The 24,066-nt window shown below is 42.0% G+C and overlaps 2 protein-coding genes across 3 annotated transcripts; both read right to left on the bottom strand.

The window, feature by feature from the left end:
• Positions 1-1,613: 1,613 nt before the first annotated feature.
• Positions 1,614-16,105, bottom strand: LOC310955599 (zinc finger protein 385D-like). Of its 2 annotated transcripts, none has more exons than XM_083925516.1 (8): positions 16,006-16,105; positions 14,023-14,138; positions 7,702-7,803; positions 7,056-7,263; positions 5,767-6,018; positions 5,497-5,678; positions 3,999-4,100; positions 1,614-3,608 (listed from the first exon to the last, which is right to left on the bottom strand). In XM_083925516.1, the coding sequence occupies exons 1-8, from the start codon at positions 16,013-16,015 to the stop codon at positions 3,363-3,365; spliced, it is 1,218 nt and encodes a 405-aa protein (XP_083781642.1). In that variant the 5' UTR covers positions 16,016-16,105; the 3' UTR covers positions 1,614-3,362. The 2 variants fall into 2 exon arrangements, with proteins under 2 accessions (XP_083781642.1, XP_083781643.1); XM_083925517.1 differs by having other exon boundaries at positions 7,095-7,263.
• Positions 16,106-21,557: 5,452 nt separating this feature from the next.
• LOC310955603 (ras-related protein Rab-25-like) lies at positions 21,558-23,859 on the bottom strand. The gene is made up of 5 exons (XM_083925523.1): positions 23,544-23,859; positions 22,817-23,012; positions 22,354-22,547; positions 22,134-22,214; positions 21,558-22,046 (listed from the first exon to the last, which is right to left on the bottom strand). Exons 1-5 carry the CDS (start codon positions 23,578-23,580, stop codon positions 21,919-21,921), a joined length of 636 nt encoding a protein of 211 aa, XP_083781649.1. The 5' UTR covers positions 23,581-23,859; the 3' UTR covers positions 21,558-21,918.
• Positions 23,860-24,066: the final 207 nt, after the last annotated feature.

Genomic DNA, 24,066 nt, shown 5'->3' with positions numbered 1-24,066 from the left:
CAGAACATATTTAAATGCAGACTATTTTGTCAAGTCTCCGGTTGAGAATACAGATTGCAGTTATAATATTAAGTTTTATTTTTCCACTTGAGTTTAATAAAATCTTTTCCAACTCTCAATTCTGTTGGTTGTCCCATTACATTGATTCACCTCTGTTTTATTATATGCAGAAGTCGAAAAGGCTGCATCCCTGCGCCAAGAGCTTACTGTACTCTGTTTTTCTATTTGAACTGCCCTCACATGGCATGCAAAGGTCTGCTTTGCACCTTTGTACTCTCTCCAGGTAGCAGAGAATAGAAAATTCCCAGGATTCCAAGTCAAGCTTTTGTGTTGCAGATATGTGTTTACGTGTGTGTGTGTGTGTGTGTGTGTGTGTGTGTGTGTGTGTGTGTGTGTGTGTGTGTGTGTGTGTGTGTGTGTGTGTGTGTGTGTGTGTGTGTGTGTGTGTGTGTGTGTGTGTGGGTGCGCATGCCTGCCACAAATTCACTAGAGGAGTGAGAGACAGAGAGGCACAGTGAATGTATTGTGAGATAACGAAAGAAAGATGACAAATACTGAAGGAGAAAAGGCAGAGAAGTCGATAGAGATAGAGAGAACGAGCCAGGGAGTTAAGGGGCCAGAGGAGGTCTGGATTCTGTGGAGAATTGAGCACCCCACACACAGATGTTCCCAATCATCAAACCAGACAATTAATAATGATAATGACTGCTGTGACAACTGGGAGAATCAGAAGGCCATGATTGACTGGAAGATAATTCTTTGAATTGGCTTGTAGAATTATTTGCTTTGGAGCGCCTGTGGGAGGCAGGAGCAAAAAATCTCCATCTAATTAATCCGGTTCCATGTCAGCTGACTGATGAAAAACAAGAAGAAAGCGTGAGAGGTCGTAGAAAGTTGACAGCCCCTGATCTGACGGCGTGAGTTAAGACTTTGACCTCTGACAAAGGGTAAAATAACCATCTGTAACTACAGCCTGGAATGTCAACAGTGATCTACAAATGTAGGCAGTTAAAAAGTTTTCACTTATCCAATTTCCGAGTCAAAAATTCAAGAGGCGATCTATATCTACAGTAGCACACACCCTCTCTCTCTCTCTCTTTCTCTCTCTATATATATATATACCTCTAGGCTTCCAATATTAACTTCCTTTAAAATATAAGCATACCAAAATGCACACATCGGTTGACGCTGCGGTGTAGTAAACATCATCAGAAAGACAGACAATAAAGTCAGACAGAACATTCCTGCCTAAATTTATGTCACGAATGAGGGGGAGGGGATGCAAGGGGGGGGCAAAGGTTTATCTGTACTGTTTTTAGGGAAATACCTGACTACAGAAAGACAGTTTTTGTGTGCTGCTAAGTAGAAAGGAGGATGAAATGGGCTCAGGTCTCTGTCTGAATAAAAAGAGTTATGGATGATGTGCATCTGTGTCTCTGGCAGTGTCTGGGTGAACACGTACGCAAGGAGCTGAAAAGACTAACATAGATGTTTGTTATAGCATATGTATCTTATTTAAGATTTAAGATGTATCACCAAATTAACATCATATTACACTTGAAGGATATTGCACTTATTTATTGAATAAAATGCATATTATGGAGCATTGATTTGGTGATAAAGATTTGTTTTGGAATCAAACATGACTATCCATAGGTATTGTTCATGCTCTGATTGGCATTCATCCTTATATGCAGATTTGCACACACAACAACATGCCGTTATAGTTATCATGGAAGTTCACCATAATGCTTCTTTCATATCTTTTCTGATTTAAACTGTCCAGTTAAATAGGGATTAGATTGATTACTGTATATATTATCATCACCATCATCTATAAACTGTGTTTATTAATGAAGGACTTAAGCAGTAGTGTCACAAACAAAAAGTTGAACTTCTATGATGGCTATATCTATGCATGCACTCACACACATTTCACACACTCACATCAGAAAATAGTCAGGGGCTGCGGTCGAATAGTCTTTTTTGCTGAGAAGAATCCGAACTGAGTGAAATGACCCGGAAGTATCGTTTTAAAAATTACGATACCAGAACCAACACCAATACCCTTAAAGTCATACCTATACCAATAGAGTACTTCCTCCAATGCCATACTACTTCATTTGATACCCACCATATGAATCGACCATCTTGGCAAGTCGAACTGCCACCTCCAATACACCGTGCTCGACTTCACCACACACTGTGTGGGTTGTAGCAAAACCACACAAATAGTATTTTTTCTGGATCAGGTTACAAAAAGGAATGAACGCAGGTATCGTTTGACTGGAGAAATTTCTATACTTCTTAGTTGAATACCAATAACCAGCCTTTAGCAGAGGCGATTCTAGAGTCTGTCGGGGCCCTGGGCAAAAATTCACAGGAGGCCCCTCAAACCAGCGTTCATCAGAAAAATCATGAGGTGGGGTCCCTTTAGGGGGGGTAGCTCTCCTACTGTCATCGGAAACTTTGTGCATTGTCATTTCTGTAGTTTAAAGTTTGTCAACCCTCGGGGGCCCCTACTGGCCCGGGGCCCGAAACAGTTGCCTGCCTTGCCTGATGGCAAGCGGCACCTCTGGCCTTTAGCCTAGGGTACACTGGACCATCCTTTACAAAAGGAAAGGAAATATAGCCGTCCCACAATTACTTGCGGCAGCAAAATTTAAAAATGTGCACTATTCAACCTTCAAACACAAACAATTGACTTGACCAACAATGGACGCAGATCATCATGTACTAATTGGGATTCATGTGGATAAATATGAGTGAACAGAAGGGTGAGCGTGAGCAACCATTCCCAATGTGACCGTTCTGTTTCCTTTCACTTTTTCTTTGGACCGGTCACCGGGTTGACCATGCTATATAACCTTCATGAAACAACACGGTAGGAAGGCGTGGGAAGAAGTATCTAAGATGCGCTTTTAGCAGTCCATTTTTGGAACATTGTAGTTTCACCACGGTAAACCTACATCAACAACATACACCGTTGTATAATTACAGAGCTGAGTGAAAGTGCAGTTGGATTCTCTCTGAGCGCCGCAGTTGTCCTTTCCTACATCCACATGAGTTCTCATTCACATCTTTCCTTGACCTCATGACATTTTCCAAGTTATGGAAAAGACAGGAAGCAATTTTTTTTACTGTTCGACTGCAGCCTTGTTTACGTTAATTTGCTGCTTTGTACTTCCTCCATCCCAATCTACCGTACGGTTTTGGCCACAGCAAATAATCTTCAGTCCTGGTCCTTGAACACCCACAGTATCTGTTCTTAGTAGAGCACAGTAAGCGCTGTTTTATATCACATCTTGTTCAGGTCTTAGGTCTGCTTTTAGCTGCAGTTCAGAGCTGATTGAGACGTCGGGTCAGAAGGGGGAAAACAGAACCTGTGTGTGTGTTGAACAGATGGGTCCAGGGGCCTGATGCAGCAGGGCCTGGGGAAGGGGCTGACTCTGGAACAGGGCAGGGCGTGAGTTCGAGGCAGGGCTGAGAGGAAAGGGGGGTAGCGTTGCCACAGCAGCAGCAGCAGCGGCAACGGAGAGTTGACGCTGTAGGAGACAGGACGCCAGAGGTTTGGTCAGGTCTGGGTTCTTGCGTAGAACGAGACGAATCTGAGGAGGAAAAACACAGACAAACACACTGCAATCACAGGGTGTTTTTTTCTCTCTCAAAAGAAAATTGAGCAGCTTAAGCAGGAAACCAGAGAAGGACAAGGAGATAAAATCTTAGCAGCTACTTGGCCACTAGAAGTACAAGCTGTCCCAGTTACTGCCAAACAATCTTATCGTGAATCTGCTCTCCTTTCTAACGTAAGCTGCATTTTTGTCCCACTAACAAAGTCATAGGATTGCAACATTTCAGACATTAGATTCTTTAACTTATATCGCTGAGGATTTGTCTCATTAGAAGTAGGGAGTGGAGCTTCCTTGAGAGAGTCAACTCATGAACACAAGCACAATGATGAGGGACGAAAGTAAATCAAGCAACGGGAGAGTACTCACTGCTTGGAAATTCTGGTGGCGTTGGGTGGGAGTGTAAGGGCTGAACTTAGCCTTGGCTGGTTTACCTGCTGCTCTATCCTTGTGTCTCCTACTGCTGATGTGCTGGTGTGGAGGATAGAAACAGACAGATAAACACCAGACGGACGCAGGCAGCAACATAAAGACGGGAACAAAGAAAGAAAGAATCTTTTCCTTTGTTTGGAAATTTGAATAATCAGAGAAGAGGAAATTAAATGAAGCCTAATCAAAGTTCCTATTTTGCAGCATGTTGATATTGTGTTGGCTCTGACTTTCAGATATAAAAATATTCATAAAGGGGGTGGGTTTGGAAATCATTTTGATTTGATTGACAAGCACTAACAGATGGCTGCGGCCACACAATCGGCAGCAAACTGCTAAATATTCATGAGCACCTGGCTAAAGTTAACTTTTAAACAGTCAGACCAATGCTGTAAATTCATATCACGAACAGAAATGCTGATATAAAGACGCCATCTGAAACTGCAGCTTTGTTGTTGTTGTTGTTGTTGTTTTAAACCTTTATTTAACCAGGAAGCCCCTTGGGATGGAAATCCCTTTTCTGAGGAATACCTGGCCAAGACAGCACACCGGTTACAGTTTAAATAGAAATTAAACATCAAAAATCAAACACACAAGGAAATTCAACTGAGACTAAATCAGTTGAATTTCTCAATTACAGGTATGTTTAACATGACTTTAATTTAGATGTAGTACTCTCTGAAGATCAACTCGAGTCCATGGAGCTCGGAATCATGAAGCAAAGCATGGAGCAAAGCAGGAGAAGGCTTTTCCAGCAGCCCAGTGCAAACCCTTCGACTCAGGTAAGAAAACCACCTGATTTGTGCTCATTATCTTCAGGGATCAGTTAGTATTACTCACCTGCAGAGTTTAACTAAGATGTTCACACTGTGATTTTGGAATAACATTATGCACAGTCCTGAATTGGCTTTCTGTAACGGATGCTAGATGTAGTATAAGACAGGTTGAGGTGGTGGCTGTTTCCTAAAACACAGAACTGGAAGCCAGGGGAGAGGCAAGCGGGGTTCAATTCCCTTCCGTACTAAACCAATGCACAGCCTTTTTTGTAATCCTAACTAAGTTTTTTTCATGCCGTGTATAATTACACGTTAACCCTACCTGTCACCTTTTGTTAGCTAAAGCTGTTGTTTTTTGTGCGTTGTTGCAGTTCCGGTTCAGCGTCTTTTGATCATCTTTCGGTCCGGTCCTGCAGTCTGTCAGCGTGTTTTTTCATCCTAATTTCTGTACATAACTTTTCGTAGAATTTGGTACAGACCTGTTCATGAGAACACGTTGTCTAAAGCAGGATCGTCTCAAATTTGGAGGTTTCCACTGCATATTTCTACTGATGCCTAATGCCTCGTCTAAACATAGCTCTGTAACTGTGTTTCTGTGTTAATCACTATAAGAACTGTCCAATCTGAGCTTTGTCACTAACCAGGCATTGTCAGGAACTAACCTGTTTGAGTTGAGTCTCAGAGTTGACATGCACATCACAGATCTCACAGTGGAAAGTTTTGTTCTGGAGTCCAGTTGATAACTCAGATGTTGCGACCAACTTGGTCTTAACCCCTGTCCTCGGGAAGGACTTGATGGCTCCATGGCCACTCCTTGCCTCCAGCATTGTCTTGTGCTTAGTGCCTGTGCAGATATAAAGTCACGTCAACAGAGCATCAGACATAGAACAATCAGGCTACTCTTAACTACGGCAGTGCCCGCGGTTTCTCACCACTGTTGTGGGCCTGCAGCTGGGAGGCGGAGTTCACAGCAACCTTGCAGAGGGAGCAGTAGAGAAGACGTATAGCTTTCTCTTCTTCTGTTTCCACCTCTGGAGCCGTGTCCACCTCGCCGTCTCTTTGCGTCTCTTTCTCTGGTGTGCTCGGGCTGGACGACGGGGTGGGGTCAGAGGGCGCATTCACAGTTTTGGTGGGGCCGCTGCTCGTTGGTGCCGCGTCTGAGGTAGGGTTTGGGGCTGGGGGTTCTATAATGAACGCAGAAGGAAACAGAGGAAAATTAATAAGATAGCACAAGTAGAGGGAAAAACAAAAAGTATGGTAAGAAAAAAGCAGAAAGAGAGCAAGCAAGAGAGATGGAGAGTCAGATAAGTAGAAACTTTTCCGGCAAATTCCTGAACTCTTGCTGCTTACAGCACGAAGCATTTCATGACATGCTCAGAGATAAAAGCTCTATCAACCTCTATGGTCGCACCAATTATCAGTGATTTCCCCAAGGATCTATCTCCTAGCCCTTAAACTAACTTTTGTACCGAGGTGATTTAGCTCTTTTATCTTTCGTGAGACTGACTTGTGGAGGTTCCTCGGAGTAGCGCGTGCTGATTTAAGGATTCACTTTTTGCTAATAACAATGATTAGCACTGCCTAGCTGTGTGGGTGTCTGTTTGTTGCCATAGCAGGCTAGGCTGTTTGCTGAAGTAATCTTCAGGGAGCTCTCCTGCCGCCGCATCCACTTCCTCTGAAACTGACTCCACACTGGAAATGATCACTTGTGCTCTTACTCTTCAAACGCACTGTTACACTGGCAATGTCAAGTACAATTCTTCAATCTTTTTTTTGCTTTTAAGCTTGTAGCAAAATGTATTATTTTCATTCTCTAACGCCCGCACACATGCAAAAGTAACACATCAGGACTTGCGCGTGCACACACACGCACACACATATATATATAGACATGTTGGAAAGCAGCCAATGCTTTGACAAACCTCCACACATAACACATTTCCAGGCACACTCGTACACACTGTACAATTACCCACGGATCATATTCAAAGCATTTTCAGTGTGTTTTTGATCTCAGGAGGCGCCTCAAGAGGTCAGTAAATGTAAATATGAAGAAGGGGCGCAGGTTAATGCTCCAACCTTTTAATCTCTTCACTGTGAAACCTCAAAGCAGCCGGAGGTTTATCACTTCAAAGAGCGAAAGTCGTGACTGGGAGAAGAAGGTTTGAGCCATGCATTCATATATATAATGCTGTCATACATTTGATTTCTGCACACACACCTACACGCACGGGGGAAGTATGAGTGCAGAGACACACACCTCCTGATGCTATGTCAGAGCCGGAGGGCTGTGAGCAGGGTGACGGGAGGATTTGCAGTGTGGTTTCCTTGGTGACTGGTTCAGAGGTCCTGATCTTTGAATCGGGGGCGTCCATCGCTTTCAGCCTTTTTGCGTGTTTGGTACCAATGTAATGAGAAGAAGCCTGCGCCTGTGCACACAACAGCAAAAAAAGAAGGTATGAACTTACCGCAAACAATTGAATGTGAATGTGAATGTAACTCCAGCACAACGTTTAAGAGGCTGCTATCACTCCCACACTGATTGCCAGCTGTTTTAATAGTATATAGACGAACACCGTGCCAACAAGTTAATCCATATTAGTAATGGAGAGGTGTGGTGACATTACATTGCAGTTCCGCATATATTAGAGCTTGTTTATAAATCAGTGTGTAATAAGCCAAATAAATAATGAATGCTCTGAGGTGAGTTATTAAGAGGCGTGCACATTTCACGCATTATAAAACGGGGAAGGTCTGACCTAAGGGCAGGCCTCCTCAACTGTCATGTAAGGGCGTGTGTGAGAAATAAAAGCACCCTGAAAGAAAAACAATTCAATGTGCATGTTTTCCCACACGACAACGCCCACCTCCGAGTTGAACCTCAGTCGACAAACTCCGCAGGAACTGATCTTCCTCTTCAGCGGTGACGTTAGCCCAAACCCTATGGCGGCTTTATGGCCGTGATCCATCTGTAAACAAAGGGAAGCGTAACATTAAGGTCACAACTGGTTTAGAGATGTGAGAGGCGAGACTGAGTAGGTGGTGAAAGTGATCACCTGAGGTGTTAATGACATGCTGTCTGTGAGCTAAAACACAGATTTATAATATCTGAGGTTAGAGTGACAAGGAGCTGAATGGGGGAGTAGCTTGTCTGACCCTCAGTCATGCATTAACAAAATTGCCGTGAACTGAGGCTAAACCTTGAATAAACCCAACAGGCTTAAAGTGATTATGGAACACTCAACCCCTGTATGTTTGAAAGGTAGTCAAAGGCTCGTAGTGTGCTCCACCGTGCAGAACAGGGGCTGTTGTTAGCTTGGATTTCACTTGGATTCACAGCAATTATCAGTGACATATTTTTATGGCATCAAAATGTTTACATCAACCTGTCAATCCAATCTTGCAGCATGCTCCCAAACTTACATTTTTAGTCTTTATAGTTTGATTTCCAGCTTTTGTGTCAATTTACTGTCAAGCTTGCAGGCAACACTAGTTAAAGCTTCCTCCTCTTTGGTCAGAACAACTTAATCTTAGCTCACTAATTAGTTAACCTGATGCTGTACTTCTTAAAGAGGAAATATTCTGCTCATTCTCAGGTTGCATTTAGGTTTTCACCTAGAACGTGTTTACACGCTTTAATGTTACTTACTTACTGTCTGTTTCTGAATATGGGCTGTGTGCGTTTCTCTGTAGAATAAGTGTTTTGAGACTTTCAAAATATTCTTTATTCTAAATCTTACTTTTTACAATACCTTTAAACAAAAGTACAGCATAACTGAGAAACATATTCTCATCAGCAGTTTCGCAGGATATTTTATGAAAAGTTCTGAGCAAACATTCGTATCATATCTTACGAAATGGCGAACAGAAGTCGTCTACGAGACGGTGATGGACCAGAAGTCCACGGTGATGGTTGCCTGTGGTGACGGTTAGGTTTAGGCACCAAAACTACTGTTACATCAGAGGTTTTAGCAAAGATGGCAGGTAGGATTAGGCATCAAAACCACTTGGTTAGGATTAGTAAAACGGTTGTTGTGAAAGTCCTATAATTTGGGACCCATCCACCAAACCCAAACATTCTCCTTAACGTCTTAACTTACGTCTCCTGCATTTAATATGTGGAATACAATACAATACAAATTACAGTGCATTACTTTTCATTTTTATATGTATGAACACTGATGAGAACAGCCCTAACTGAGTAGCAGTATATGGACGATGGAAAAAAGATTTGGAAAGCTCCTATGAATGTCCTGATATCCACACAAAAGCATGTACTGTTACTAAGTCCAGTGTGACCACCTTGAATCCCACCTGACCCAGGCCTCCGCTCTCTTTGATGGCGCAAACTATAAACATTTTACAGCCACCTTTCAAACCTTCAGGGGGTGAGTGCTTCATGCTGAAAAGTCGAGCCTCACCCAGTTCTTTTCCAAGAAGACCCCGATCCTGCTGATGGTCTTTCCAAACAGAAAGTTAGAAACAAGGGCGGGGTTTTTTTTAGAGAAATTCCTCGTAAGGTGTCTACCACTTTTAAAACAAGGCATTTTACCATTCCATACCCTTTACCAGGAAACAAAATCATAGTTTTTTATCCTGAAATTGGACCTTTCACCCCCAGACTAGGTTTCTTTATGCATGTAAGAAACAGGCAATAAACCTCTGACCACACAGCGCTGTGGACATTACCTACTGGTAGGTTTAATGAGCACATATACTCTAATAAAACCCAACTGGCCTTCTTTGAGCAAAACAAACCTATTACCTGCGATGAAATGTAGGGGCCATATAACTAGGCACAACCAGGGAGGCTTTTGGAAATCTGGCTGAATGTGACGTAGAAATGTTGTTGTGGGCCAGCGACCTGAGAACACACACACTGTAGCACCGCACTGGAGATTTAGTTAGATTCTTAAGTGCCAAAGATGAATTCTTTGCTCTTCAAATGTTAAAAATGCAATCTCTCTCTCTCTCTCTCTCTCTCTCTCTCTCTCTCTCTCTCTCTCTCTCTCTCTCTCTCTCTCTCTCTCTCTCTCTTTGTGTGTGTGTGTTTGTGTTCATGTTCTGTGAACATCACTCTTGGCAGCTGCATTGGAATGCAACTCTGCAGTCATCGGTCTCTTATCTCTCTGTCTCCCTACAGCTGTGTTTCTATGTAAAACTCAGGCAAACACATGTAAAAAAAAAATATATATATATATATATATATATATATTGATCTTGTGCATCATATTTAAAATATCACATCATGAAATCTACTAATATTATTTCCTCTTTGCCATGTTGAAAATGAATAAATATTGTATATACTGTTCCTTCCTATTCTTATATTTTATATTTCCCTGCGTTTATATTGCTCATATTTTTATGTATTTCCTTGTAATGTAGAACACGAATAACAACATGGCCACGTTAGTGCTGAGAATTAATGTGTGCGTGGTTTTATGTTTCTCTGAATGAGACTTCTCCGGCCCGAAGCTCCCGTATCACCGTCTGAAACCTCCATCACACATCCCTCACTTCACCCCTCCATCTGTTCCCCTCTGAACTCTCTGCCTCTCCCTTTCGTCTCTGTCTGATCAAAGTCACCTTCCTGCCTCCCAGTGGATTCACTCTGGTACTCTTCAATCCCACTCTGGGGTGGACTAGCACCTGTGGCAAAGTCATGTTGCCCTTTTTACTCATTGTCTCTGTCTTTCTGTCTTCTGTGCACACACACACACACACACACACACACACACACACACACACACACACACACACACACACACACACACACACACAGACACACACACACCACTGAATCCAATCCAAATAATACCCTCCCTACGTATTGTGACAATAAAAGCAACAAAATCAGTCAATTCGGTAAATAAAGACATCCACCACTCAGCTTCAGTATTAATCAGTGCATTCTCTCTCATTTCCTCGCACACAGCTGTGATGGCGTGTCAGACGTGCTCAGCTTTGTGGAGTGAGTTATGGCTGAGACATATGGCCAAGTGAAGTAAAGCAGACTTTTACCTGGAGTGCAGTCAAGAGCCGCAAGATTTATAATGATGAATGTTACTGCAACGCCGTGTACCAGCGTGACAGCTGCGTGTGAGCGCATGACGTCAAGCAACTAAAAAAAGAGTGGGTTATGATGAATGAGCTGCTGCTTTTGGTTCTTTGTCATTTCAATTAGTATTTGCGTGGAAACAAAAACCCTTTTTTTTGTTTCCATTTCTATCAAACTGCAAGCCAAACTAGCCGGTGAATTCCAAATTTGGCTCCATGGCCCAAAACGTCGACACACACTTGCGTGCAACCCTGTAACCACGACAACGCACATGGGGGCATCAAACAAACTGCTGTGCTTTACAGAGGCCAACAAACATGACAGATACATTCACAAGAAAAAAATGCAGACTTTCACACACACACACACACACACACACACACACACACACACACACACACACACGTAAAAACACACATTCCAGGAGAAGTGGCTGGCATCTCGAGTTCAGCTGTGTGCCCACTTACTGAACACCCACAGGAGAGAGAAGATTCCCTTGACACTATGCTGAGCAATGATGTTTGCAGGAACTCAAGACTCAAAACTTTCTTACTGTTATTGTTTCTTTTCTGTTATATTAAAATAAAATAAAATAAAATAAAGAAACTGAGGAACATGGTATCTCAAAGATATAATATCTTTAATAAAAGCAGTGAAGATGAAACAATTAGCCGAGTAACGGAACAAATCAGAAACTACTCATCCCTGCCATGGTTTTTAAACATTATTCATTTTATTTCATTAATGTGTTTAAGGTTTTTAAAGGTGAGACGATACAGGCAAGACAAACATAACACAACTATTTTGCTTTCATAACATGTTTTCTGTCAGACTAAAGAATAGAAAACCATTCAAAATACACATTTAGGTGTTTATTTTCCTGCACTGTCACTTTGTCTAATTGTATTTGTTGGTGTCCTCTAAATTTACACACATTAGGACTAGATAATGCTTAGTAATGCTTGGAATACAACAAATAGTTTATTTAATGTCTAGTTGTTTTTATTTTACCCTATTCACCTGTAGTGTCTCCTCTAATGCATAAATCTATAATAAAATAATATATAATTACTATAGTAATATAAAGCACATTTTTACCCATATCTTGCTTTGATTTACATAAAGGTTGATATTCAATGCAGCAGAATGTACATATGTATACATATTCAGTGTTATTGTTCATTGTCATCGATTCTCTTTATATATTTAACGTACAATATTTTCCTTTGGGGATCAGTAGAGTATTTCTGTTCCATTCAAAATGATTTGCTTAATCCATTGTCAGGATTTACTGCTTTTCTTTGTCCTATATGACAGTAAACTGAATATTTGGGGGTTTTGCACTGTTGGTAAGATGCAAGAAGACTTTGAATAAGTTACCTTGAGCTCTGGCAAATCATACATGTTATTTACAAAAGACATTTTTCACTATTGTCTAATGAAACTATTATTCAAGAAAATAGTCAGCAGATTAATTGATAAGAAGAAGAATTTAGAGAGGTGTCAGAAGGGGCTCTTGATGTGCATTAATTAATGTCAGCCATGTAGCCAATGCTCCTTTAAAACATTGTTGTGTTTTTTTGTGTCTAAAATTACACCCAATCAATACCAAGCACTGTAAAGGTCACCAGCTGTTTAGGTGGCTTACAATAGTGGGGGAAGTGTTAGAAATTGATCAAAATGAAAGAAAGAAGTTAGAAAAAAGGAGAGAGGGGATGTGACAATTTTTAACCTGTGGTAAATTATAAGTTGATTTGAGCAGGAAGGCCATTTAGCACAAAGAAGACGACAGACAAAGGAAATGTAATTTACAAAAGTTGTAAATTAACAAAATGTAACAAAAATTTTAAATACTTTGTAGCTGTTTTTTGCGGTAAAGGAGGAAGAGAGAAATTAAAGTGATGGCGAGAGGAGGGTCTGTGGGGAAAATGATGGAAAGACGAGGGATTTGAAAACGATGAAAGCAAGAAAGAGTGCATGGGATGAGGAGGGACGAGGAGGGACGGGGAGGATGACAGCAGAAGACAAAGTGGAAATTACAAGAAGAGAAGTGAGGTGAAGTGAAGAGGGTGATGGAGCAACGTAGGAAAAGTAGAAGGGGTGGATGAGAAGGCTGCAGAGAGGAGGAGAGAGGGGTGAAACGGAGGGGAGCCGGTCAAGACCTCCTCAGGTGGCACAATGGCTTCTTGACAAAGAGGGAGATGCTACACACACACACACACACGCACACACACACACACACACACACACACACACACACACAAAATAGATTTACTACACTGCACACTAGCAGTCCAGCAGATGGCTACACACAATCCTCTCTTTCTTTTAAACCCTCAATTTGTCTCTCTACAGTTCTCTTCTTAACATCAACAGAGAGGACAAAAAAAGAAAATGGTCAGGTTGGTTCAGCGTGGGTATTTGGCCAGAACACTAAGGAGCTTATGAGTCAACTTCATCTCAAGTTTAGGTTTTGTAATAGGTTTATTAGCGAAAGTGTGAGGACAAAAAAAAAAAAACAACATCATATTTTCTTGGCTTCATGTGCTGGGAACAAATAGAGGTGTTAGAACTCGTTTTGTGTTGTCAATAAATGTGTCACAGCTCTGTAGTCAAGTTGCATTAAATATGCCTTATTGATCTAGGGTAGAAAATAAAAAGGATTTCATAAATCATAGCCAGGAGCATATGGAGACGTACAGCACCGTACAGATCCCTCGCCCCCCCTGTAAACCACACGTCAGCCCTCGGCCCTGCCAGACACATCTCACAACTGTCTTCGGGGCTTTGACTCCACCTTCACCCTTCACAAACACCGGGACTGACAGCTCTAAGGAAAGCTGTGTGAGGAATATCAAGGAATCAGCTCCACCCCCAGGTTTTGTGGAAATGTCACAACTCTCTGCATCAGAGGTGATATATTTGGAAAGGTGTAGGCAGCTCGCTCATGCATCTGTGTATTGAAAGATAACATGCAGCAACATCGTTCCATATAATAAACGCCTCCCTTTGAAGCAGATATCGGTGCAATAAAGTGAGCGATTTGGGCTTTTTGGGTTGTTTTTTTAAAGACACTGTTGGTGAGAACGTAGTTGCTGTGGTAACTACGATGACTGACACTACTCACATCTGTGAATCCAGGCAGCAGGTGAAAGGGGACGAGGGGCTTCGGGTCCAGGGAGGGCTGGGTCCTGCCCAGCGTGGGGCGGGCCAGCGGCAGCAGAGCGCCATGACACATACTACCTAGGGAGGAGACAGGTAGATAGATAAACATACAGAGGAATGACTCAATAGAGATGAGGCGATTCCTTTTAGAAATAATATTTTGACGTACATCAAAGAGGTCTAGGTGAAGACATTCTGTGTGCAAGTATGTTGTACTTAAAAAATTGTGTGATCCTATTGTTTGTTAAAAATTGTCAGAATAAAGTGTTTACATCAGTTTTTTACGTCTTATTCTCACTGCAACTTAACTCTACCTGATATTTTTTAATATATATTTGGCAGTTGTAGTTGTGGCAGGAGTATGGTTGGACGACATGGCTGAAATCTTCTATTCCAATATTCATTCATATAATTTCATAACTCGATAAAGATATTCATCCCGATATAGCATGCTCTTCAGTAAGCCAATAAATAAATGATCTATATGAAATAACCCCAAAGCCTATTTTTGTATACCCCGTTGTGAATTTAATCTGTAACAAATGAAAAAAGCTGAGTATTTTCTCATTCTATTAAGAATAGGGCAAAAATAGAAACTCAAAATTGGATTCCCTGAGAAATTTGAGTCTGTGTGCGCTTGTTATTATCAATTTAGATGACAATTGGTTATATGTTATGTATGATTTCATCATCTATACGATTCCACTGAAACCATATCAAATTATCGCCCAGTGGGCAGGAGAACGAACACAGGTACATTTACATTAATATTGTTAAATACCAGTGTTGATTAATGTGCTTTGTTCTCTATAAATAAACAGTCAAATGAGCAACATTTGTTCCTGTGAATTAACAAAACTCATCCACATTGGCAGTTATAAGAATAAAGGTTCACTGGATCTTCATGTGAAACTGAAGGTAAGTAGCTGCTCAATAGTGTAAAGCACAATTCTCAGGTACTTGTACTTCCATTGTGACCTACTTGTGTTCCATCTCTACTTCATATGAGTGCAATATTCTTTGCAGATAAAGGATTTGACAGAGGCCAGACCATTGGCCCTATTTTAAACGTGCTTTTGTGACAGTTGCGTCTTGTTTATTGTGCTGCTGAGTCCTGATTAAGGAGGCCTTGTGTCTTTTGAGCTTGATTACGGTTTGATTCAGGACCAGCCCGCATGTGTAATCATCATAATCAAACTCACAACACACCCATCCGCTCTTTATCATTTCAATTCACTCATCGTGCTATTCTGCGCGTGATGTGTGCGCGCCCGCCTCCACGCGCTGACGTGCATTGGTGAGAAAAATGACTTCATGAGATAAAAGAAACACGTGGACGAGGTGAGGCACACACACACACACACACACACACACACACACACACACACACACACTGCAATTTCCCAGCTTCTGCAATTTTCCAGCTTGGGGTCAATAAAGTATTTCTATTCTATTCTATAAACGCACAGACACACACACACACAAGTGAAATGTTGAGACACTTCTTTGAGTTATAATGATGTAATAATCTAAGGAAATAATAATTTGTCTTATTTTGAGGAGCCTTTCTATAGTTTTTAATCCTGCAATAAATGTTAAGGCTAGAATTCGACAGAAGAGGCATCCACATTCATATTAAGTAAATGGTTTTTGTGAGCTTCTTCTGCTATTGTAGCATATTGGTACGTTATCGCAGCGTGTGTTATTATATTTCAGGAGGTTTTTTGGAGATTTAAGCGCCACTAAAAAGGCTCGAAACTAAAACAAACCATCATTTTGGCTTTTAATTCGTACTGAATAAGCGACAATGCCTCTTTTCCACTGTTTGCCGGTGACTGACTTCACGAAGCGCACATCCATCTCAACATAGCAACAAGTGACTCCACTGCGTTCCTGGAACAAAATAACTATTTGAGGTTTTTAAAAAAATGCATCGTTTACGTACCAAAATACATGGCGACACCAAGTGAAATCCGTTTTGTTCAGTGTAAGATAAAAGTCATGTCCAGGCGGCAGAGATGGAGCTTTGCGCCTTCTCCTCCACAGTCTGTCCTCCCTCTCTTCCCTCTCCCTCTCTCCCTCTCTCCTCTCTCTCTCTCTCTCTCTCTCCCTCTCTCTCTCCCCCTCTCTCTCTCTCTCTCCCTCTCCCTCTCCCCTCTCCCTCTCCCTCTCCCTCTCCCTCTCTCTCCTCTCTCTCTCACTCTCTCTTCTCTCTCTCTCTCTCTCTCTCCTCTTCTCTCTCTCTCTCTCTCTCTCTCTCCTCTCTCTCTCTCTCTCTCTCTCTCTCTCTCTATCTCCCCTGCGGCACCGATGCTGCTCTTTCCGATCTGGATTCCCTCCTCCTTCTAACCCCCCCCCCCCCCCCCCCCTCCTCTTCACGATCCGTGCACAAGTCTGCTCCTGTATCAACATCTCCCAGGAATCCGTTATTTTTTTTTAGCTCTGTCGCAAACAGACGGAAATGACCTTAATGACAGCACCACCCTGAGTACTGCAACCATCTGTGTGCCAACAGAGCAAGAAGCACGTTATGGTTTTGATACAGCGTGTAACTTACTAATATAACACAGCAAAAACAGAAAGGGGTAACTCATCTTTTAACCAAGAGCTCTGTCAGTTTTTACAGCATGCAACATCAAAAACAAACCTGCATGCTTGAAAGAATGAGGGGAAATCCTTCAGGCCAACAAGGTGATTCCTGTCTGCAGCTTCCCTCTGGAGCTGCTGTCTTTGAAAGAGCCCCGTGTTCTCCGTATTCTTCTGTAAATGGTTTCCCATCTTTGCTTTCCTCTTGGGCTCATGGGTATTTTTAGATGCAACCCTGAACTTAACGCTGTGTAGAAAGAAAACTACACATAGACACATAAGTGCACAGTCCAGGCCAAATGCATGCTCATGCATTCATACATGCACCCATGCTGCAAGTCGCCCTATATGTCTTTTAGTGTTGCACATACACACACACACACACACACACACACACACAACACACACACACACACACACACACACACACACACACCACACAAGCATAGTGTTTGGATGTACTCTATCTCTTGGCAGTGACCTTGCTTTCTTGTCATAAGCCCAGGCATGTCCCCCGTTTCAGGAAAATGTACAACAACATGTGTTTTTCCCACAATCTCCAACTCCAGGGAGATTTAACTCTGGGAGGCTGTCAATTCAACAACTGCCTTCCTGAAAATGCACACACGCTGCCTCTATGTGCTCTGCGCTAGAACTAAAAAGCATTTGCATTAGAGATGCGCATAAAATGGGAACATATGTCACATTAGAAACCACAGCTCTCACTACAAGGACCTGAACAACAAAACCGTAAAGTGAATGAAAAGCCTGTATCATTCAGGGCCACTCCCAGTGAAATATTCAGTGGAACAAAATAGCATTTAAAGTGCATCTGTAAGAATAACCATGGTATCTTCATGCTCCTGGCTGAGCCATTTCATCTGGACTGCACCTCCATCCACAAGCCACATGGAACAAAAGCTAAGGAGGAGAAAAATACACACATGGAAAGATCTACTCATAAACTCAATTTAACGCCCCTTTTGTCACTTACTGTATTGCCAGACATTTTGTGTTTCTCTGAGAAAGAGCAGAGCACATTTTAGGGGCTGGGTGGTAATATTGCCTGTTTCCCCCTTCATGCGAAGGAGCAGCTGAAACGTTTCTGTCTTAGAAGCTCAGGGTTTCATATTCTAGTTTTAGCCAGGTGTCTGTGGGTAAAAATGTTTGTCAGAAGTTTCTGGGTCAGTGAATATGCGGTCAGCTTCAAGAACAAAGCACGAGTCAAGTGTTATGACTCTGGATTAAAGACTTTATCACGCTAATGTGACTGGAAGAATTGCCATCCCCTGACTAAAACATGATCTGCCTCCTACTCTCCAGATGTCGTCACTTAAATGTAAACTCAGTGGAAAGCTCACCTGCCACACTGCAGATAATGTGTTAATGACAATCCTATTTTACACTGTTTCTGCTCTCAGGTTTCAGCTGAAAGCAGCACTCAAATAATAGTTCACTGCATCAATTTACACCTGCAGCCGTTTAGCATCTCAGACTCGCAGACAAACACTGAGGCTGTCATGGCAACTGAGGTATGTAATATTATGTTAAGTGAACCAATGCTGAGGCTCTCGGCTACGTTTATCGCCGGCAGCGTTTAATCGTAAGCCGGGAAAGGAATCCTGTGACCCCCATCTAGGCTTCGAAAACAGACAACCGACCACAAACAGGCCCAGTTATGAAATTAGAGGCTTTTAAAAGTTATTTGACCGGAGTGTATGGGGAGGTGAAACAGCTAAACTCAAGAGGGTACACAAATGTACACATACACAGTTGTGGAAACTGCTTTAATCTGATAAGAAGCTGAGCTGAGACTAAAGTCTTCAAAAAGGAGCGATAAACTCTTAACATTTTCTCTACAATCCAGGCAACAATCCACCTCTCAGTTCTCTCACTACTGCGCGTTTCGTGGAGTAGACTGTCAGCAAACCCATCAGCTCACCTCTTCCTTTAATTGGTCGCCATAACAACATCACCATGGCAATCAGCATGCATTGACTTTAATTATATTTATGTGATGATGTCAGCTGATGAGAAATTTAAAATGTATGTAATCTTCTGACATGGGGTGACAGCTGCAGGATGGTGGAGGAGGCTGTCTGTCTGTCACACACACATACACACAAAATACTATATGCCCACACATGACACATCCACCGATAGATATGGCACAATGGTAATAAATCATAAATTAGGCTGTCAGTAATCTTATTACATTATATTATATGTCATTGCTGCCCAATAAATACCCTGTATCTCCAAAATTAGTTGGGATGAGAAAAAACTTCCTAAACCCTACATAAACTACTAAAAAAGCACAGGATTAGCAGCAAATGCATTGTCATAGAGTTGCAAATAATAGTATTTTTCTTAGTTCATGAAGATATGAGATACAGGTCTGTCAAAGGAGAGCAATGATATGCATAAATACCAGTACATACTCCTTTGTGTGTGCATGTGTAATATCCTCCAGCTGAGAGACCAAGAGTTAAATCCACAAAAAGAGACAGAGATAAATAAAAGACAAGAGTAAAGATGTTTTTTTGAGATCTCGTGTGTGTATGAGAATGGATGTTTGTGAGGTCTTGCGTAAGTCTCTGCTAATCGCACACGTAAACAAACAAATAGATGCAGGAAGCAGAAATAAACAGCAGGCAAACAGCTCTGGAAAAGCCTGACACCAAGTCAGAAAAAGTCACTGAGATTCTGTGAAATCCGAAATTGGAGAGGGGCAACAGAAGGGTTTCTTTCTTTGGAAAAGATCCATGCTCGTGGGGGTCAAAGGTCACAATAATACCCATACAGATGTGACGCTGCAACTGTAAATTCTAGGACACGCTTCCCAACAAAGTGCTGGAGGAGGAGGTCTCGTAAATGGTAGATAAACAGCTCCATGTTGGGGTCAGAGGTGCCATACCACTCATCACTTCAGCATACCGTATATGAGCCTGTGTTTTCAGACACACTTTTTTTTACAGGCTACACATGTCAAGCAGCATGTGGGTAATAGCCACCACATGTATGTGCTAAATCTAAGACTTTCCGACCACTGCAAGAGCTTTAAGACAAGGTCAGAAAGTGGTCTACACACAGACCCAGGAGGAATTTACGAGAATCTGTAACATCAAAAAAAAAAACTAACTGTCCGCGTCTTAACAAAGAAGAGCTTGTCATCGTTTTTTTATTCCATGTTTTTTGGTAGCTCTAAGCCCAGGACATAGGGAGATTTACAGATATCATGCCCAGGCTTTCAACCTGCTCAGCCTGCGTGGATTATTACACCAGATGCTTTTACGCAGACCATAAAAATACCCTCTTTCACAGGAAATAATTAAACATTAACTGCCCGGTGCACAGCCTTTCCTATCATATTTTCAGAAGAGAAACTTCATAAAAGCATTTGTGGTCATTTCACTGTAGCAAAATTATCTCCAGCGGGTAAGTCTTGCTTGGGGACACCACACACACACCACAGTAAAGGCTCCTTATGCACATCTGTGAGCCAGAGATAGAGCACTATCTGTCCAGAATGTCATTAACTACCACTGCTGTAGATTTAAATTCTCTCAGTCGTGCCATATGAGCCTGTCCATTTAAATCCATAGTCTGGAGATCATCTGCACGCACGCACACAAACACACACACAGGATCTGTACTATTTGTGGAGAAAGTGTAAATTAATTCTGTCCTTCATGGGCACGCTTATTAGCTTTTCAAGAGAGCAAGAGAGGTTGCTACCATGGCGACAACACTGCAGCGCCACATGAGCTTAATATCGTGATCATTAATGGAATGAAGAGTGGTATTAGAGGATGGTGTGAGTCGTACTGGAGTTAATAAGGAAATGAGCGAATGAACAAATGCTTTGCCCAACACAGTACTGTGTTTAAATTCATCTCGCAACATCAGCACTGCCATCTACAGGCTGAGGACAGAGACAATACCTTCAACTCATGAAGGTTTAACCAGTGTTCCCATTAGACTCGTGTGACCCCTTCATATGAAGCAACGTCTACTAGCAACACCCAACAGAGTCCATGTCTACAAGATATGAGATATTTAATCAAAGAGTGTTTGTTTTTTCCCCCGAACTGTTTCATCTGAAAAGTCTAAAGTGGTAAAACTGCACTGAATTTCACAAGAACAAACTAAAAAAAAGAAAGAAAGTTTTCCATAGTATTGTGTAGCAGATTATTTTCGACATCATTAATCATTTTTGTGTTTGTATTTTTTTAAACCTTTCAATTGTCTTGGGCGCTGCCAAACCCCAGATGCAGCAGCAGTGCCCTTGCGCAACAGACAGCAGAAGGAGCCCGACAGCTGGCGATATACCCGCCCCTACATCCAGTAAGCTACAAGCTAAGACACTACATAAATTTACCTAAGTTCTGTACTTAATACAATTTTGAGGAACTTCTACACGTATACTCCAGTAGAATTCATAGGAACATTTTACTCAACAAGATTTATTTGACACCTCCTTTGAAAATGCCAGATAGTGGAAAGAGCGAAACAGACATCCACCTGACCATACTAGGAATACATACGACTATATTTTGCTGATTAATCCTCTACTTCAAGAAGTTTGCCACTTTAAGTAAAAGTTTAAACACCAAATATATAGTCGAAATATAATGCTTCAGTTCTCATTATGTGGAGTATATTACTGGGATGTTATTGTAACATACTAAACACATATATATATTGCAATACTTTCAACCCTGGGTCATAGGCTCAAAGTGCTAGTAGTAGTTACTAATCTGTCAGTACTACTAAGGTTTTGAGTTGTTCTTCCACCACAGTCTTTATCTCACACCCGCCCTCTCTCCTATTCCCTCATCTAGTTTAGATAATGCGTCTAATGCAGATAATAAATTCATGTCTTTATGTGGTAATTACATGTAGACAGAGTAACATAAATAATTTATTCCAAGAGAATCCCAGTGCATTCCTTCATAAAAGCAATACAACTTTACAATGCCTCTTACAAACAAATTGCACAGCTGTCTGAAGAAAAACACTCCCATTATCCGCCAAAAAAAATATAGTGCATAAAATATATATTTCCAAAATACTTGCATTATCTTAATCTGTTGTTTTCAGTTATGCTGTACAGCTTTTATGTTTAAAGAGGTTGTACATCGACTGCTCAAGAGTCAAGCAGGTACCTCGCTCTTCAAATTGTGTGTGTGAATCATGCAAAAGCTTCAACGAGAGTCATGCGTGACGTCGGTTCAACGTGGGCAGAGCAGATCTACAGGGCAGCGGTCCGTTAGGAGTTCTTGCAGCAGCTTCTGCGCTCCTCCTGTGCCTCACTGCTGGGACCGACGGGGTTGGACAGGGTTACGGCACTGATGGAGCCACGAGTCACCTCTCTGCTGGCCACCTTCTTATGGATCGCTGTAAAAAAGAGGAAGCAAAGACGTCAGGTTTGCATCATTAAGCCATTCAAAGAGGAAGCACTGGTGATACACTGACTGAACGTACCTGTGAGGACTTCATTGAAAGCGTTTTCGACATTGGTGGAGTCCAGCGCTGATGTCTCCATGAACATGAGACCTCTCTTTTCTGGGTTGGTTTCGAGAGTCCAAAAACAAGAGCAACATTTAAAATGCTGAGTATTAAATACACTTTTTTATTATCACAAGAAACCTGTAGATATGCTTTTATAAAAAGAACAGCAACATATTACTGGTCCCTCAATGACCTGCAAAATCCTTGCCCTCCTCTGTGGGCACCGTCCTGAGGGTATCCAGGTCTCTCTTGTTTCCCACCAGCATGACCACAATGTGAGGGTCTGCATGGTCAAACAGCTCTTTCAACCATCGATCTGCGCTCTCGTAGGTCAGGTGTTTGCTAATGTCGTAGACCAACAGTGCTCCGACTGCTCCCCTATAATACCTGTGTCCACCATGTGAGAGATACCAAACATAAATGAATGGGATCTTATTATTCAACTTCAAACATACAGACAGTTGTTATTCACACATAAATGAATGGGATCTTATTATTCAACATACTGGTCTGATTACTGCAAAATGTGTGAAGGTGTGATTGTAAATTGCATGCAGTGAAATAAGTGTTACTGAGTGGGACACGTGTGAGCCAACACTGATGACACGCTTTTTTATTTTGTGTGTGTGTGTGTGTGTGTGTGTGTGTGTACCCACGCTGAGGTGATAGCCCTGTAGCGCTCCAGCCCCGCCGTGTCCCAGATTTGGGCCTTTATGGTGTAGTTGTCCAGCTGGACAGTCCGCGTGCTAAACTCGACACCGATGGTGGTGCGACTGTCGTGGTTGAACTCATTCTTAGTGAAACGAGACAGAAGGTTGCTCTTTCCAACGCCAGACTCCCCGATCAAAACCACTAACAAGCAGACAGAAGATGAAATTCATCATTCAAATTACAAATGCATAACACACAAGAGCTTTCTAATTAGTTTTAATGACACATGAAATCCAAAATTATAACTGTTAATTGGTCAAAACTTTAACTTTCTGTGATCTCAAGTAACATGTAGACTTGCTGTCACCCTAACGAGACACCAGACACTGTGACATCACATAAACGTGGCACTCTGTGGCTGACTTTTCTTTGGAATGAAAGGAATGGAAAATCCTACAGCTTGGGGAATCAGACACGATCACTCAAAAAACAGAGAACAGTCTCTTAGGGAAGCAGGAAATATAAGGTAGTGTTTCTTCAACAGGTCAATGGTCAAATGATTTACAGCCAAATAGACAAAAAGCCATCCTCTCCTTCTCCAATTCCTTCCCGCTCCTCCCCAGAAAGTGGAGCAGGCAGTTACAGTTGCAGCAAACAGCTTTATTGTCAACAGAAGCTGTATAAATGTGATCTCTTCTTACACAATCACAGCTTTAAGTAAACAAGACTCACCTTTGAAGACAAAATTGTACGAATCATCAGACCCCATGCTGCATTTAGTGGCGACGGCTTAGTAAATATCCTGAAGCCACTTTTAATATTTGCTCCCAAAACAGAGAAGAGTTCAAAAGAAACAAAACCTCAATCCTGCTTCCTGTTTTTCTCCCTGTCCGGTGTGGAGGGAGAGAGAGTAAAGGTGAAAACAGAGGAGAATAAGAGAACAGGTTCAGCTACCCGTTTCCTTCTTTATCTGTGGATAGGGGTAGCTCCTGATTGAAGACAGAAGGACAGGCAGGCAGGAGTCCTGTGGCCTGCCGATCCCTCATCAGCTGACACCCGAGGGAGTGCTGGGGGGGAGCAGGTGGAACAGGTAGAACCACTACAGGTTGTAATCTGGAACAGGCTCCACCCATCCTGCCATTTGTATGACAATGAACCAACCTAAACCAACAGGTGGATCTGTGTATCAGAACATGAGGCCATTTTGCCACTTGCAGGGAGGTAGGTAGTTTTGATTTGTATTCGGCTCACATTG

The sequence above is a fragment of the Echiichthys vipera genome (genome assembly GCF_963691815.1).
Source record: "Echiichthys vipera genome assembly, chromosome: 13".
NCBI lineage: Eukaryota > Metazoa > Chordata > Actinopteri > Perciformes > Trachinidae > Echiichthys > Echiichthys vipera.
This window is presented reverse-complemented; position numbering and strand designations above follow the sequence as displayed.

Bases quoted from the DNA above. Each gene is read 5' to 3' on its own strand.
- LOC310955599 (XM_083925516.1), bottom strand. The intron at 7,804-14,022 runs GTGAGTAGTGTC...CTTTGTTTACAG, and splicing joins TGCTGCCTGGATTCACAGAT to ATGGATCACGGCCATAAAGC. The intron at 3,609-3,998 runs GTGAGTACTCTC...TTTCCTCCTCAG, and splicing joins GCCACCAGAATTTCCAAGCA to ATTCGTCTCGTTCTACGCAA.
- LOC310955603 (XM_083925523.1), bottom strand. From the start codon at position 23,580: ATGGGGTCTGATGATTCGTACAATTTTGTCTTCAAAG. The intron at 23,013-23,543 runs GTGAGTCTTGTT...TCTGCTTGTTAG, and splicing joins GTACAATTTTGTCTTCAAAG to TGGTTTTGATCGGGGAGTCT. The intron at 22,047-22,133 runs GTACGTTCAGTC...TCTTTTTTACAG, and splicing joins TTTCAATGAAGTCCTCACAG to CGATCCATAAGAAGGTGGCC.